The 16,174-nt window shown below is 42.8% G+C and overlaps 1 protein-coding gene across 9 annotated transcripts in view; it reads left to right on the top strand.

Annotated features, from left to right (window-relative positions):
• Nucleotides 1-6,667: 6,667 nt before the first annotated feature.
• Nucleotides 6,668-16,174, top strand: part of dachd (dachshund d) — a 110,933-nt gene continuing 101,426 nt past the window's right edge. For all 9 annotated transcript variants that reach the window (XM_031870190.1, XM_031870192.1, XM_031870193.1 and 6 more), the window contains exon 1: nucleotides 6,668-7,407. In XM_031870190.1, coding sequence (XP_031726050.1) covers nucleotides 6,857-7,407 — 551 coding nt within the window. In that variant the 5' untranslated portion in view covers nucleotides 6,668-6,856. The remainder of the gene's footprint in view (nucleotides 7,408-16,174) is intronic.

The raw sequence follows: 16,174 nt of genomic DNA on the forward strand, positions 1-16,174 counted from the left end.
GTAGCAGGGTTTTTCCCCCCCCACCCAAATGCAAATCCTGACATTTATTAACTTTTATTACAGATGCTCTGTTTATGGATTGTAAAAACGCTGCATAGATTTAATGGGAATAAAGTAAAATTACAATGTTTAAACACAATCAGTGTGGCAAACCAGCCAGTGTGTAATTTAGTGTTGTGTGGCAATGAAATGTTTTACGGGCCTTGATTTATGTCCTGTGCATGGCATCTCTAATGAGAGAGACCAGCATTGCAGTGCGCCTGTGTTCCAGGAAACTACATTTACAGCAGATCTTTTTTTCTCAGGAGTGTTTTTCCCCAGTGAAATAATGTCAGCACTTTCCCACCTTCAAAGTCCTTTTGTTTCCAGATCTATTAACAATTCTAATTGTACAGGAACACTTGTTAAGTAAGGCTGGTAAATAAAGCAGGAAACGCATTATTTCCTTTTAGTGCAGATTAAAGGTACAGCTATGCCGGGTTGAAACACATTAATGAGGTTTTAAATAAAAATGCTGGCAGGGAATTTACACTGCTGACTGGTTTAACTGCAGTAAGCAGTTGATTTTCCTTGATGTTATAGGGGAACATTATTTCACCCACTAATGAAAAATACATCTTTCCACCCTCCTATCTGTTAATTAACATGTTTGTGTTAAGGGATTTTCAAAAAGGGATACAATCGCTTTCGATCTGATTAAAGTAAGTGATACATAATAGGGAGGTTGTTTTTCTTGGGTCCTTCTGTTAATTGAATAGCTTTGTGTGACTTGGAATGTTTTTTCCTATAGTCACAACAGTTTGCCCGGGCCGAGCTGCTTCGGGATGCCGCTATCTTAATTACGGATCACTTTCCAAATGTGGTTCAATTTCCTCAGCAGGACAGGTTCTGTTAACTGCTATTTTTAAGGCCAATAACAACGTCAAAGCTCGGAGATGATTAAAGCAATTAAAGTTTCCCTTTGTTTCCTAAGCGCAGCGAGATACGGGGCTGCCTGTTTGTACAGCATTTATTAAACATTTACTAAATGGAATTGAATCTGTCATCGAGGAAGTTTTCCGAGACAATTACCTTTTAGCATGGCAAACACTGTTTCACTCAGCTAACGCCTCACAGCTTATGGCTGTGATTAGCCATTTGATTTCATCAAGACAAACTAAAATCCTCCAGCAGAGAGAGAGAGAGAGAGAGAGAGAGAGAGAGAGAGAGAGAGAGAGAAATATAATTTTACCATCGGAATTTCTCAATTAGCATACCACATTTTCTCCATTAGATAAACTGCCTTTAGAGAGCTGACTGGTTTAATCTGTTTAATGTCCGTGTAAACTATAATCTCCTGATTCTAAAAAGAAATCCCTTAAGGACATCATTCGCATACACTCTTCATAAGGCGTTTTTTTTTTTTTTTTTTGAAAGACATGATGGAGTGCAGCTTCTAAAGAGGGATTGAACGGTGACGGGGATTGTTATGCCTATCATGCTTTCCTCGTCTGTGGCACGAGGATTGTGCAAGTTGTGCTTTCACCCGCTCGAGTTTAGCTGATCATCAGTAATTACGCCTTTACAAGCTTGTCCTTGCTCGACCACCACTAGAACGTACAGAAGGCTACAGATGCATTTGAGATTGTTCCGACTGTACGTATGCACTCGCGTCTCCCACTTAGTAATTCAATGAGCGTCATGGCAACGCGGAAGTCTCCGTTCTCTGACAGATGATTCAGGAGAGATCTCGCCACGTGACCCCGTACACGAATCAAACTCTGATCTCGGAGTGAACCTGAAGTGCATCTGTGTGTACTCGTGCGCCGCTGCCAATCATGGCGGCGCTGGGGCTGTTAGCGTTTTATGGACAGAGAAATCAGGATTTGTTGTTATCCCATTGAAGAATGAGCAGAGTGTTTACATGCATATCATTGGCTTCCATCATACACTGCAGGCTGTGTGAATTAGGGCCCGCAAACACAGCCTCATTCTCCTTGCATCACGCCAAGAGTCACTCCATTGATTACCCTTCCCCGCTCCCAGGAAATGGCTCATGCATCTCGTGTACATTATAACAAATGTTCTCTTTGCATTACAATTGAATTGTGATTGTTATGTTCAATCAATGGGGAAAGGTCACGGGATCGCTCCTGCCAGCGCTTTAATGGAGAAGTCGATGAGGATTCATTTTAATCACTGCGGCTGTGGCAGAATGAGCACAACACTGAGAGACTGTCAATGGCCCGGTAATTACCACTGTTTATACAGGTTTCTGCTTTGGCAATTTAGATATCCACAAATCTCTCTGTTTCCTGCACCCTGGTTATATTGGAGGCTGCGCGGCATCAAATGAAGTGCTGCAGGACGTGGGCCGTGACTGCTCTAATTGTGGGTGAGGCTGGCTCTTTGAAAACCAAGTGAACTCCATTTGCTCCTCTTTTGAGCAGTCACATTACCAGAGAGCTGTTATTTCCAATACTTTGTGTGGAGGAGCATTGCATTCGCTCAGCTGAGTCTGAGTCCTGCCCTGTGACAGTTGCATTAAGAGGGGGAAGATTAAATCACCCCTATTTACAATGCACATCTGTCTACTGTAAGTGTGCGGAGAGATACTGGTACTAAATATGGCATTGCTCTTAAAGAAACTGTGATTATGCACAAGTTGAGAACATCAAAGATACAGCTGATCCCAACTGTGGGCTCTGTCTTCCTTTGCTGACTTTTTTAACTTCATTTTCTGATTTCTTGGTTGTAGGCTTCTCTTTGGTCAATGTGTGTTGTTTTAATTATGCTTTACACTTTGACTTTGACTTTGTTCATAAAACTTTGACTGTAACTCTGGTGAAAGTAGTCGGTGAATGATATTTTGGCAACAACTGTGGAGCAGAAATGCAGCTTTGATGAGACAAGAGCTTTCTTATTGAGTAAACCTCTGATTGTCCACGGTGGCGTTTTCAAATGCCTTGTGTTGTCCCACCATCAGTCCAAATAACACAGAGATTTCATTTGCAATGATATAAAATGGAAAATAAACAGCAAACTCTCTGATTTGAGAAGCTTGAATCACAGAATGTTTGGAGTTTTGTCATAAAAAGGAGTTCAATGACTACAACTTAGTTGCCGATTCATTCCCAGTCGTGTCCGCTCAAATAAAACATTTCATATATTCTGGATTGTGACTGTAAAGGTAGTGATTCTGTGCGGAAGAATACAGGAACTGCATAAGTAGACACTGTGAGAGAAGCCCTACGCTGGTATTTGTAATTAGAAAAGAAATCAGTGTGGCCAGTGGGGAGAATTATCACACAGCCTCCACCATCAGTGTGCTCCCTGACATCACCCCCTCACCCCAAGTGGCATGTTTGTGTTGGACGGGTGGCTAAGGATAGATGGGGTCAAGGCAGCATAACCTTGGAGAAACAAATATTCATGATCAATAAGTGCTTTATTCCAAGCATCTAAATGATTCTTATGTCTGGAGCTGCCCCCCCCCCACACTTGCCCATGCGGAAAAGCAGTTTGAAGATTTATGCCGACTAGGTAAAAGGACATTTTAAAAGACTACACAGTATCACTTCTTTCAAATGTCATGTAATCATAGGTTAGGGGACAGTGCTGGGCACAGAGAGCTAAGTGATGTTACAGATAATGAATTGCCTCTGAAATATAATACATCGTGAGTATGATTCTTTGTTCCTGGCTCTGTACACCAACTCGCTTCAATTAAAGTTATTTATCTCTCTTGTTTTTTAAGTTCATCAATTATATTGTGATACACTTAACGTCCATAAGAGGATGATGTATGATTGGTCTAATTATTTCTTATTCACCGTGCTTTCTAAAGCATATCAATTTTGTTAATACCATGTAATTAAAACACGTCAGTGCGCCACAAGTTGCCGGCTGTATTAATGACTATGAAAATTATTTTAATTAAATAGCCAATTATAGAAAAATCCTAACCATGAGAATTGACATTTAAATGAATTCAATTTAAATTGCTTTTCAACATTGTTTTATCAAAGCTTTATGGGGTGAATAAATTATGACATCAAACAATATACTGTGTCATTGATCATACACAAGTCTTGTCCCATATCCATACATTTTGAAACACTTTCCTGATGCCATTCATCACGCCGGGTGATTACATTTTGACACAGTCATTTGTTTACTGCAATCTCATCCACATGTACTGTACTTCTGTGTACTTTCAGGAGAACCGTCTGTGTTACCGAGCGCTGGAAACTTCACTCACGGTACCAATTTCAAACTACTTTTTTGCAGAGACAACTTAGTCCCACTGTGCATGAAGAAAAAAGAAAGAAGTGACGTTGTTGTCACAAGTAACACGTAGTCTTAGAGAGCTGCTGCCTTTAAAGATAGCTTCCCATACATGCTTTTTACAATTAGTAGTGCTCTTTGTATGTGCGCTGCATTACAACAACAAAGTTCACAGACTTTATTTTTGTGTTTCTATGTTTTCATAACCGGGGTCACATGCAGCCCACCCAGCCTGTTGAAAGGGCGTCTGTATCTAAAACATCACACATATCCTGTGGTGCCTTTTAATACCTATTAGGCAACTCTGCCTCATTTTTATTTTTTTCCCTGCATAATGTTAATGAAAGTCATTTTTCAGACATTACAAGCACAATGATTTGCAGTTAACCCATGCAAACAAGAGAAATAGTGGGCAAACTGTTGTGACATTCATTGTATATAATGAAATCTTAATATGGTGCATATTTAAGTGAAAGGTTAGCAACATAAAGGGCAAATGGATTGCCTGGCAATGAATTTTAAGCAGCTATTGATTTTACACTACAAGCCACCTCTTTCCCTGAATGACAATTTTGAAAGCGGCACACTGCTTATCTTAAAGCTGATCTGACAACAGGACAACAGCAATACACAGAATATTAAGGCCAATGCAGACTGTGATAAGCAGCGGCCTCCCTGATGTGCACCGCACTCATTCCACTTAAAGAGGAGTCATGGTAAATATGAATGTACTCTGCAAAACCCAGCTTTTGCAAATATATCTAACAGCAAATAGACAACTTTTGATTAAAAAAAACACAAAAAAACAGTGCAAAGCTAAAGTAGAACTGGTTATTTAGAAATGTAATGCAATCTAATGAGTGCTACCAAATTGGGGACAAAAAGATAACAAGTTGTGCCGGCTGAATTTTTTTTTATACATAACTTTCATTTCTGCAAAACTCCAAACAAGGTTCCCGCAGACCAGCTTTGAATATATCTACGGCCTATTTCTCTTAATAGAGTTTGATCTATCAGTGAGACGTATTCCAGTGGTGTAGTTCAGTGTTTTACACCCACAGATTGATCTGGCGGGAAAGGTATTGTAATTGATGACGCGCTCCAGTGGTCGTACACATGCGTGAACTCTATGTGAGCTCTTATTGTACACGGACATGACCCCATCTCCACCATACAAGCGCTGCACTTCCTCCCTCTCTGCCTTTATCCCTCTTTCTGCTGCGCCGTCTGAGGTTGGGAGAAAGTTTGAGAGTTCCCGTTGTAGCCGGGTTAAGCTCGGCTCAGCACTCTTCACCATAAAAGAGTGCGAACCTTCAACAGGCTGGTGTTCTGTCCTGGAGGTCGTGCACTATGCGTGCAGAGGCAAAAGTTGCCATTGCAATACTGTGCGAGACACCCAAAAAGTGAACCGTTACCAACGTTGTGGTCTGTGTATTTAAGTTGGTTTTATTATTATTATTTTTAAAGGTTTTAACTCTATTAGCCTGTGTTCTCACACCACTTCAGATTCTTCACTATGTTAGGCTCTGGCAATATGAAGGTTTTGGTTTCTCTCATGGGCAGGAGTGCCTCTTTATCGACAGCTATTCTGACTTCATTAACTATTTTAACACTACTGCCATCATTTGTTTTGACATGGCCGTTCACGTGTAATTCTCACAGAATAACACACTAGTTATTATTCTTCTGACATGAAGCGCTGCACAACATGATATGAAGCGTTTACAATGCATTCTGTTGAAGATTAGGTGTTACAGTCAAACTTTTAGTTAGTAAATGTACTTTTATATTTATACGTTGTCATGTAAAAACCACCATTGCCTCATGTTGTGTCATGCTGTTACTTCATACAAAAAGCCAGAGCCACTTTGACTGTAAATACAATAAACATAAAGAGCTAATTCAATTAGACTTCTCTTTTTTCCCTCTCTGACAGATAGTCTGTACCTTGAACAGTGACTCACTCAGTCAGAAAATATGACAAAGAAGTCAATGACATCCAAAGTAAAATAAAGTAAAGGAGAAAAAAGCCCACAGTGATCACCGGTCTGTAAGGTCACTGTGGGCTTGCATACCGTCTGATAGCAGGTGTAGTCTGTGTGGCTGCTCTGTGTTGTGAGAACCAGCAGTCACTGAATCTTCCACATGAGTTTGTTTTTGACCACAGTTATAAAAAAAACATTATAATTTGTTCACGTTTATCATCCGATGTAACCGTATTTCTCTAATGTGGAATAAACAATCGGAACAGACTGGAACATGTCTGTTCTTCAAAGGCTTGCGTGTCCCCTAGCTCCGCCCCCTCTACCGTGTGACAACAACAACTCATCCACAGAGCGGAGCTGCACTTTTCAGCTCATTTTCCTCCTGTCATTCCTCCTCCTATCTTTGATCATTGTCCCGCCGCTCAGCCCCCCTCCCCACCCCCCAACGCCCTCACTCAGCACGCCTTTTCTCGGCAGCTCTTTTTACTTCACAACTTATCCGAGGAGCTAAACACTCGTGGATTCTTTCATTTAGCGGTGTCTCGGCAGGCTGGGTTTTTCTACTTTGAACTTCGGCTACTCTCTTCCCCCTCCTGTAGGTGACCATGGCCGTACCGGCTGCTCTGATCCCACCAAATACTCTGGTCGCGCCGCCTCCGATCTCGACTCCCACCCTGACGACGTCCCCGCCGACGACAACTTCGTCGCCGTCTCCATCCCTGGCGCTGCCGTCCGCGCCCGGACAGAACCTGTTCAGATCAGAGCTCCTCGCCACCGGCAGCCCGGGCATCCCAAACGCGGCGCTGCCGCCCGGCAAGCCCGTGTACTCGACCCCGTCGCCCGTCGAGAACATACCGCAGAACAACGAGTGCAAGATGGTCGAGTTGCGCGCCGCCAAAGTGGCCTCTTTCACCGTGGACGGCTGCGAGCTCATCTGCCTGCCGCAGGCTTTCGACCTGTTCCTGAAGCACCTGGTCGGCGGACTGCACACGGTCTACACCAAGCTGAAGCGGCTGGAGATCACGCCGGTGGTGTGCAATGTGGAGCAGGTCCGCATCCTCAGAGGGCTCGGCGCCATCCAGCCCGGGGTGAACCGCTGTAAACTCATCTCCAGGAAAGACTTCGAGACGCTGTACAACGACTGCACCAACGCGAGGTAAGCGGACGACCGGCTCTTGTGCGGCATATTTATTTTGTCTTCTTCTTTGGGTTTAAATGTCTTTACGGACATGACGTGCGTAAAGGCGAGGGAGCAAGGAAGGGGGAGACATTTTTCTCTTTTAAAAAAAAACAAGTGATTCAAGCGATGGCATTAATGTATCATTCGTAGTTAGGAAAAAACAGTGTGTGTGTGTGTGTGTGTGTACGTGAGCGTTGGTTTGCTAGAATGTGCTTCTGGTGTGTCCGTTTGGACGGGGAGAGGCCAGAGCGCACCATCAGTGAGAAAGTTTAGTGAAAGTTTTTTTTTGAACACGTGCAGGGCAAAGCTTGTGCCATGATGGATCGCCTGTCTACCGCGGGACGAGTGAATCGATAATATAGGCTACACCACGGCCGAGTTCCACCACGCTGTTGAATAAACTTCAAGAAGCGTAGAGCCGCCAAGGCTAAAGGCGATGTCACAAATACCACCACAGCCATCTGTTCCTCTCTTCACTGTAATTCCTCTTAATTTAGAAACTTTGAAACAATTTTCTCTGGAAGAAAATGAGGTTATGCATTATTATATGCCCTTGCCACAGGGCCAGTACAATTTTATTTCTAAGTTAGAATTTAAGTGAGTAAACAATACAAACACAGATTATCAGAATTATATCTCATTAGTGTATTAATTGTTTTTCTCAGTATTGACAGCCAGTATATTTTTTGAATGAGGTAACAGTACACTCACGACTCCTGTATGAGTGTATGAAGTCTGTTTTTTCCCCACTGTAAATGCTCTGCATAATTGCCATACAAACACACACATTAGAACGTGCCTTTATCAAACATCCTTGATTTATATTAAACAAGGAAATTCACACACAGTAAGTGAAATGAATGCATTAAACCGCATTACCAAATCAAATATTTTGAGGTTTATACGTTTTAATATGGGGGTGATTTAAAGTGAGGATCAATATTTGATTAAAAGCCATTTTTTACCGTCCTGTTGCTCCTGGCTTTGATGTATCGCTCAGTCTCGCAGGATGGTTCAGCCTGGTCAAATTTACCATCTCACCTGTCACTATGATTGATTCCATATTGATCTGCTACCCAGAAATGAGCTGGAAATGCAAATATGATGGAAAGCCTCACTTCAGTGTGGGGGATAGCAATAAACACTTTGAGTCACTTTGGTTATCTCGGTGTATAAGCATACAGCCTTTTTTGGGAAAAAAATAATATATAGTGTGAGATTAAACTCAATTCTGACTTTTTAGATGCATACTTAGTATTCCAAGTACATGTGGGGGAAAAACCCTCAAAGAACTGCTGTGTCTGCAGAGTGGGCCTGGTCAGAAGAGAGAGGCAAATTATCACAGTGACATATTCTTTTAATTCTTAAGCTTTTCCCTTGTGCAGTAGATTTATTTCAAATTTTAGCAGCATGCATTTTATTTTCTCTTTATGCTCTCTTCACAAAACGTTCTAAACACTCTTCAGCTCCACATTTCGATTGCTGTTGTAATCGTCTCAACGGCTCACCTGTGCACTTTGGCGCTCAGGCGTCATTTACATAAAGCATCGAGGGAGCAGAACCCCCCCCCCCCTCCCTCCCTCTCCTCTGTAGAGAGAAACACACGGTGCAGTGATCCTCTCCTCCAGTCTGGCGCGGGGGGGCTTCAGGTGACAAAGTATGTGGTTGAACTCTCCGGGTTGTCAATGGGGGGATGGCCAGCGATGGGGTTAAAGGATAATGCAGTGCCTCGCGTCGCTTTAATGACGCTAAAGTGGTGGGCTATTACGGGCACATGGACAGGACCGTAATTGTCTCTGAAAGCAGCCAGGTACTCCCGGTGCTGGGCTGAAATCAATCACTCAGACCCGGCCTGCCTGCCTGCCCCATTTGGAGAATTACATCACGGAGCGGCGAGGCATCCGCCGGATAAAAGGCTTCTGTTACTTAGAAAAGAGTTGATTTTATTTGCGGGGGGGGGCTGCCGACAAAATGATCAGTCGGAGTAAACAGGACACGTGTTGCCCTGCAGGTGAAAACCAGTTTCCCCCTCTCCAAAAAAGAGGCTTTGCACCGACTTGCTGTCAGTATAAGAAAATACAATAAAATACCCGAGTACACCGGGTTAACCCGCTCGGGTTACACAACAACAGCCCCGCTGCCTGGGTCACTTTAGCTTTTCATCTCGCCCCGATCACCACAATGTTACTACTCTTATTATACAGGCAGAGTGGTAACAATGAAGTGAATAATACCTCCTCTACAATGGGTCTTACTATTTCACATGCTTTTTTTCCCCTCCCACGGTCTATTGTGTTAAAACAACACTGGGCTCATTTTGCACACAGTGTGAATGTGAATAGCATCACAGAGCACCGCTGCATCCCGCTGTTGTACTTTGGATGTGGACACAAACAAGCTCCAACCAAATTGTTCCCCGCCATGCTTACTTTAGCAGAACGCTGCTCAGAAAAGCTGTGTAGGATATTTTGGGGTATTTTTTTATTATGGTGATGAATTAATCCTTTTTCTTTTACTTCTACAGTGAGTGTTGGACTTTGTACTTTGCCTAATACGCTGCACGGTATTTTAGTAATTATTGTTCATCTTTAAGCATACTAGGAATCCAGTCATTTTTGACCCCTTATTTTTCCTAAGGACTCTCGTGCCAGATTAGTAGTGTTGGCTCTTTGCTCCCAGACTGATCCAGGTTCAGTAATCTCTCCTACATTAAGACTCCGGCTCTCCAGGAGCCCTCCAGGAGCCCTCTGTTCCAGCTACTTGTTTTCCTTTTCATTCTCCCCGTGGTGGGATGGAAAAGGTTCTTATTGCTGCGTGACACTTGAACTCTCTGAAAGGTTATTATAACACTGGGGTGGATGAGGGGCGGGGGGTGCAGAGATATCGCATATCTCTCATTGGTCTGCTTTGTGGGGGCAGGCTACCCGATGCCGGGGCGCAGAAATGCAGCAGTTAATTGACAATCATTGTCTACCCTTGAAGGTTAACCACACGCCCCAGACAATGTCCCACCACTGGGAAACGGGACGGCTTTTTCACTTACATGCCCTTCTTAAATAGATTTTTTTTTTTCCCCTCCCCGGCTCGTTGCAGTCGAGCAGATCTCCCTCTGAAGCGCTCCCGATGTGACAGGTCACAGTGGTACGACTTCTCCTTTAACAGATATACATTTAATTGATACTGACATGACAGAGGGTGCTATGAGAGCTATCACCTCTCTTGTTCCTATTTCAAGAGTGTTTATGCCTAAACACACATATTTGCAAATGACAGTAATTGTTTTGTTTAGCGCTCAGTGTGAGCTGCCACCGAGGGTGCCAGCTTGTCTCTCTCCCTCTCCGCCGCCGAGCTCTCTTATAATATATTTGTTTTCTACAAGGCACGGATGTGTTTACAGGTACTCAGGGGAGATTTCTGGATTCCATTCAAATCATTCCCAGTCAGAGTGGGTGCTAAGATACCCGTCACCCAGCAACCACATCCAAGAGGGAGCTCGGGCGATAATAACTTCAAAAACAGAGTGACAGATGCCTGATTAGTGAGAGAGAGAGAGAGAGAGAGAGGGAGAGAGAGAAGGATATACAAAGCGGTTTAAAATCCAAATCTATTCAAGTACTTCCTTGAAAGTCAAATTGGCCCTCATATTGTGTGTTGGTTCTTTATTGAAGGGAAAAAAGCATTTTAACTTGTCTCTCTCTTTCTCTTTTTTTTGCATTTTTAATCCTTCAGTGGGGCTCTGCTAAATTTGATTAGGTACAGTACATGTGCTCAAGTCAACTGTGCAGTTGGCAGATGGCAGCAAGGTGTTTTCTTTTTATAAACAAATAGTCTCCTTGAAAATCAGAATTGCTTTATTGACTTAACATCCATTGAGCTGGAACGAGTGCAAATTAAAACTTTTTTTTTTTTTTTTTTACAAAAAAATCCACGGTCTAGCTCAGTTAACAAAAGTATCATTCATTTTCTTCCTTTCTTTTGAGATAATTTTTTCTTTTTCTTTTTAATAGCCAACAATGAGGCTGAGCCAGGACTCGTTAAAGAGGCTTTGTTTGACACTCTCTAATGTGGTTTGTGGATTTAGAGGCTGTTTGCATGGCAAAGAGGCCTGTACTGTTAATTTGCCTGTTGGATGCATTAGTTGTCCAGGCTCCCATCTTATTTGCATGCCTTTACTGGATCGGCAGCAGCAATTGAAGTACCAATTAATACCTCTACCCGAACGAAATGGTGCAAAATCACACGTCGACATCAGGTCCGTCCACGCTAATCAGCATATTCAAATGACCTATTTTTACTGTGCTCGCCAACCATAAAGGGGTATTAGCTTTGATTCTTATAGACAACAGAGTTAAGCTGTTTAAAATCTATCTGTCAATATGACTTATCTGGAATATCAAACACGGCGATTTTACCTGGTGATTTTACACTTGAGACTGATTGCCTGACAGGCCAGCGATAGATTTTGGGTCACTCTGATTTCCGTTCTCCTCTTCTCCCCACAGCCACAGCTCCCTGGCTCGTCCTTACTCGCCGGCTCCTTCACATTACTGCACATTTAGGGAGCATGGCGGTAGTCACCGGCACTCGTACCAGGATATTAAATGCTACTGACAGAAGTTAGAGGGAGCAGATGAGATTTTCTGATTGGGGAAGGAATGCAGGCCCTTGCCTGGCTCTGTCTAATATGGTCACATAGAGAAATTGATTTTCCTCAGAAATTAATTAATTTTTCATATAGCCCAAAGCTGGAGTTTAAAAAAGAGTGCACACTTGCTGGTTTCCTCTTTTCCCCCTCTTTTTTAAAGAATTATTGCCTAATCATATTAATACTTTTGCCCCAAGGATGAAAAGATAATTGTACAAATGCATTTGGAAATATGTATCACAGAGTATTTATGATTAAATTATGCAAATAACTCCCGCTCCCATCCTTCGTGGGCCCAGATTGTCTAATTAGGATTGATATGGCGAATAGATGTTGGGGAATCTGAATACAAGCATGTCCAAAGAGCAGAAAATTGAAAATGACAAGGCTGGAATCCTTAAAGTGTAGTTTTTTTTCCCCACTCTCTGTCTAATTCAGCGTGGCTGTATCAGGAGTTAATTTGCCCCGGCTTCATTTCTCGTCTGAGCTGACAGGAAAAGGAATCCATCAGGGAAGCAATCTCAGATGGGATTCCACAAATTTCCTCCACTTGTTTTTTTCTCCCCCTCTCTTCATTTTCGCGGAGGCTATCAGGAATGAATCTTCTCCTGAGTAAACACGCAGATGTTATTCCTCCAGTGTTAATGTTTTCGGAGCTCTCTACTCAATACAAAGGACTCCTCCTTATAATTGAAGTATATTAAGAAAGGAATGTCATCCGACAAAAAGCCCTTTGTACTTTTTGGAATCTCGGTGAAGTAATGCACATCACGTTATGAGAGCGCAACTCTTTCTTTTTCTTCTCCTTTGACTGAAAGTTAAGAAACACCCCGAGCAGATGCACCTTCCTTTAAACAAAGAGCGTATTTGTCCAACATCATGCTATTCAGATTACATAGCACAGTTAGCTATTATGTGTTTATAGCAGGCGATTATGACAGAGTAGATGCATGCTAAGACACAATATTTGTGTTCATGTAAAAGTTTTGATTCCTGAATAATCAGCTATTGGTGTTCAAAATGCCGTGAACATACCCTAGTATATTCCTCTTTAATAAACCCCATACATCTACGTGTACTGGTACTAGTGGGAGGTATACATCACACTATCACCATCACTTTCACACTATTACCAGAATTCAGAAAACTACTAAATATCTTTATGCTGATGACACACAGATTTAGATAACAATATCATCAAGTGACTATGGTCCCATACAAGCAGTGAGTGCATTTAACAAATCAATGTTTGGAGGATTGTTGAGAATAGGCGGGATTTAGAAAAAGTAGTCCACTCTGTCCATTATCTTCAGTGGTCTCGACCGCTGTAGTGCTGTCTGATCAGACAGCTGCTCACTGAGACCAGGAGAGGCCACACCGGTCCACTTCTCACATCTCTACACCGGCTTCCTGTTTGGCGAAGAGCTGATCTTAGAAACACCGCTGTTGGCTTATGAAGCACTGAGTGGTGCGGGTGCCAAAGTACATGTGTGATCTGCTGCTCTGGTTATGAACTGTTCCGACCTTTTTGAATTGCCTTGTTGTTGAAAGGTGCTGTACAAATAAATGCCTTGCCTTGCCTAGAAATGTGCCATTTCAAATCCTAGTTGGACCTGAACCAACACAGACAGACACACACTGTACACTGACACTGGTTGGAGGGAGCAGCTACATGTAATTTAACAGCAGCCGCGTTTGCTTGCTGGGCTCAGCGGTACATCACAGGGAAGAAATCGGGGAGGAAATGACATTGGCTTCCACTCTCTCTTCTTCTGTTGTTAGCTTCAGATGAACGGCACAGCACAGGCACGGCTCCGGTGCCTCCAACAGTATCTATTAAAGGGCTGATTGTTATCTAATCTTTACCTGGCGCTAGCTGGAAAAGCCCCGAAGCTAATGACACTTGAGACTAGCAGCACATTCTGTGGTGGTTCAAAGCATCTGCTTAGTCAATACCTTCTGATGGAAAAGAAAACTAAGAAAACGGCCCCACAGCTATTTACGTGGATTCTGAATTCACTTAGACACCACAAACACTTTATGCAGTCAATTTGTTGCATCGGATTATAACCAACAATGTGCACAAAATGAGTTCCTGTTGAGCCAGCAGGCTAAACACTAAACGGCTCTCTTGTGTCTGCTTTTGGAGCTTCAGACTCTTGATGTTTGAGTCAGGTTTCAGAGTGTCTGTAAAAGATGATTTCAAATGAAGCTAAACCATCATAAGTTAACAGTTATAATGATAACAATGCTGACGTCAAAGGAAGTGATTCCTAATTAAGCAACATGTTTTTTCCACATATTTCACATGTTTTTTGGACAATCGGTGCACTGCAGTGGCAGTGTGCCATAAATGCTGCGTTCCAGCTTTAGCTTGTTCTCTTCATATATGTAAAGGTCATATCTAAATGAATGGTTCTCGCCACAGCATTGGATGTTGATCAGCAGATTGTTCTAGATCTGTCTTTCAAATCCCTTCAGCCTCGCTAAAGCTGCTCAATCAAAATCCACTCATTAATCTTAAGGTCGCTGTCAGCTGAACATTTCTGAAATTAGAAAATCTAGAAAAAAAAAAGCGTGAAGTTGTAATGTTCCTACCGTCAAATAATAATAATTATAAAAAATAATTAGCTTATATATTAGCTTTTGTTTTTAAACAACCTAATCCAGTACTTTTGAATTTCAGGTTGAAAATATAAAAGAATACAAATGTTAAAGACAAAAGAAAGGATCCGTGCTGCGTGAATGGTTTATTCTTACAGTAGCCGTGTTTTCACTACAGAATCAGTTGAGCTGTCAGCAGCTGGACGTGGACAGGCAGCTCATTCGGTGTCCTGTAAAACGATAAGGTCTGCAATTTTGTCTGTTACCCATAGCGATGGCCACACCCAGGGCTGCTTCCTGACGGCAGGGCACACCTGTAGAGGTTATGAGCGGGGGATATCAATATCACCAGGTCAACACATTTTCATCTAACACTGACATCTCTCTTTTGCCTCTCAGCCTCTCTCTGCCTCTGTATCTCCCCCCCCCCCCCCCCTTTTTAAAACCCTAGTGAGAATATTGGTGGGAGCCTTTATTGGTTGCAGCGCTTAGGTTTCTCTCCTCGTAGACTCAAATGTCACCATCTCCCTGATGTTTCTTTAAAATCGCCTGTGCCACCACTTGCTGTGGCGCCCGGCTATTATTACCCTCCTCTTAAAGAGTGACAGTCGGGTCCTCGGAGACGTGACACAAGCCTCGGCGGAGGGAGCTGTAGTGCTGTGTCAAGCCAAAGCTCCCGGGCCAATCAGATAACACGGAAACAGACCACTGCACCGCACACACCTGCTATGATGTGAGGTTAGCCGAAAAGTCTGGGGTCAGTTCAGTTTCACGCATTATCGACACTGTCAGAGTTCAGTCAGAGATGAAAGAAAACTAGATCATACACTTGTTGTCAGGGACATGAAAACACGAAGCAGAAAAGCAAAGTTTGTGCGATTGGAGTCCCTTCAATTGTAATCTCAGGTCGCCAAAACTCTGTCCATGCGTTCACTAACGCCTTGAAAGCAATGCTCTATAACAGTTACGTGTGTGTGTGTGTGTGTGTGTGTGTGTTCTCAGTAATTCCACAGCATTGCAGAAAATACATTGAGACATGTTCTCTATGGAAATAAACACGGTTGTGATAATAAAGCGGCCCTCGGCTGAAATGGTTTGTCCACATACATTAACCCCTGCGTGACTCTCACATTAGCGGCGTCTGAGCGCGTTCGCTTGTGTGTGTGTGTGTGTGTGTGTGTGTGTGTGTGTGCGCATGTGTGCGTTACCGAGAGAGAGAGAGAGGGAGAGAGAGAGAGAGCTTCACATATGAATGGTCTCGTGTGAAAAGGAGGATGAATTGAGTCAAGCTGACATAGCATGCCAATAAGCTTTGTCTCATTTCCAATGCCGTATTCATTTGTGCCAGAGAGATTTATTGCATGATTGACAATTATGAGAGGGTGACCTAGTTCTTTGTGATGGAACAAAAATGGTTTTCATCAGTTGTCTTTGCTGTCTTTTGCATTGTGTGTGTGTGTGTGTGTGTGTGTGTGTGTGTGTGTGTGTGTGTGT

Source organism: Anarrhichthys ocellatus, unplaced genomic scaffold (genome assembly GCF_004355925.1).
Source record: "Anarrhichthys ocellatus isolate YVR2014 unplaced genomic scaffold, GSC_Weel_1.0 scaffold51, whole genome shotgun sequence".
Classification (NCBI taxonomy): Eukaryota; Metazoa; Chordata; class Actinopteri; order Perciformes; family Anarhichadidae; genus Anarrhichthys; species Anarrhichthys ocellatus.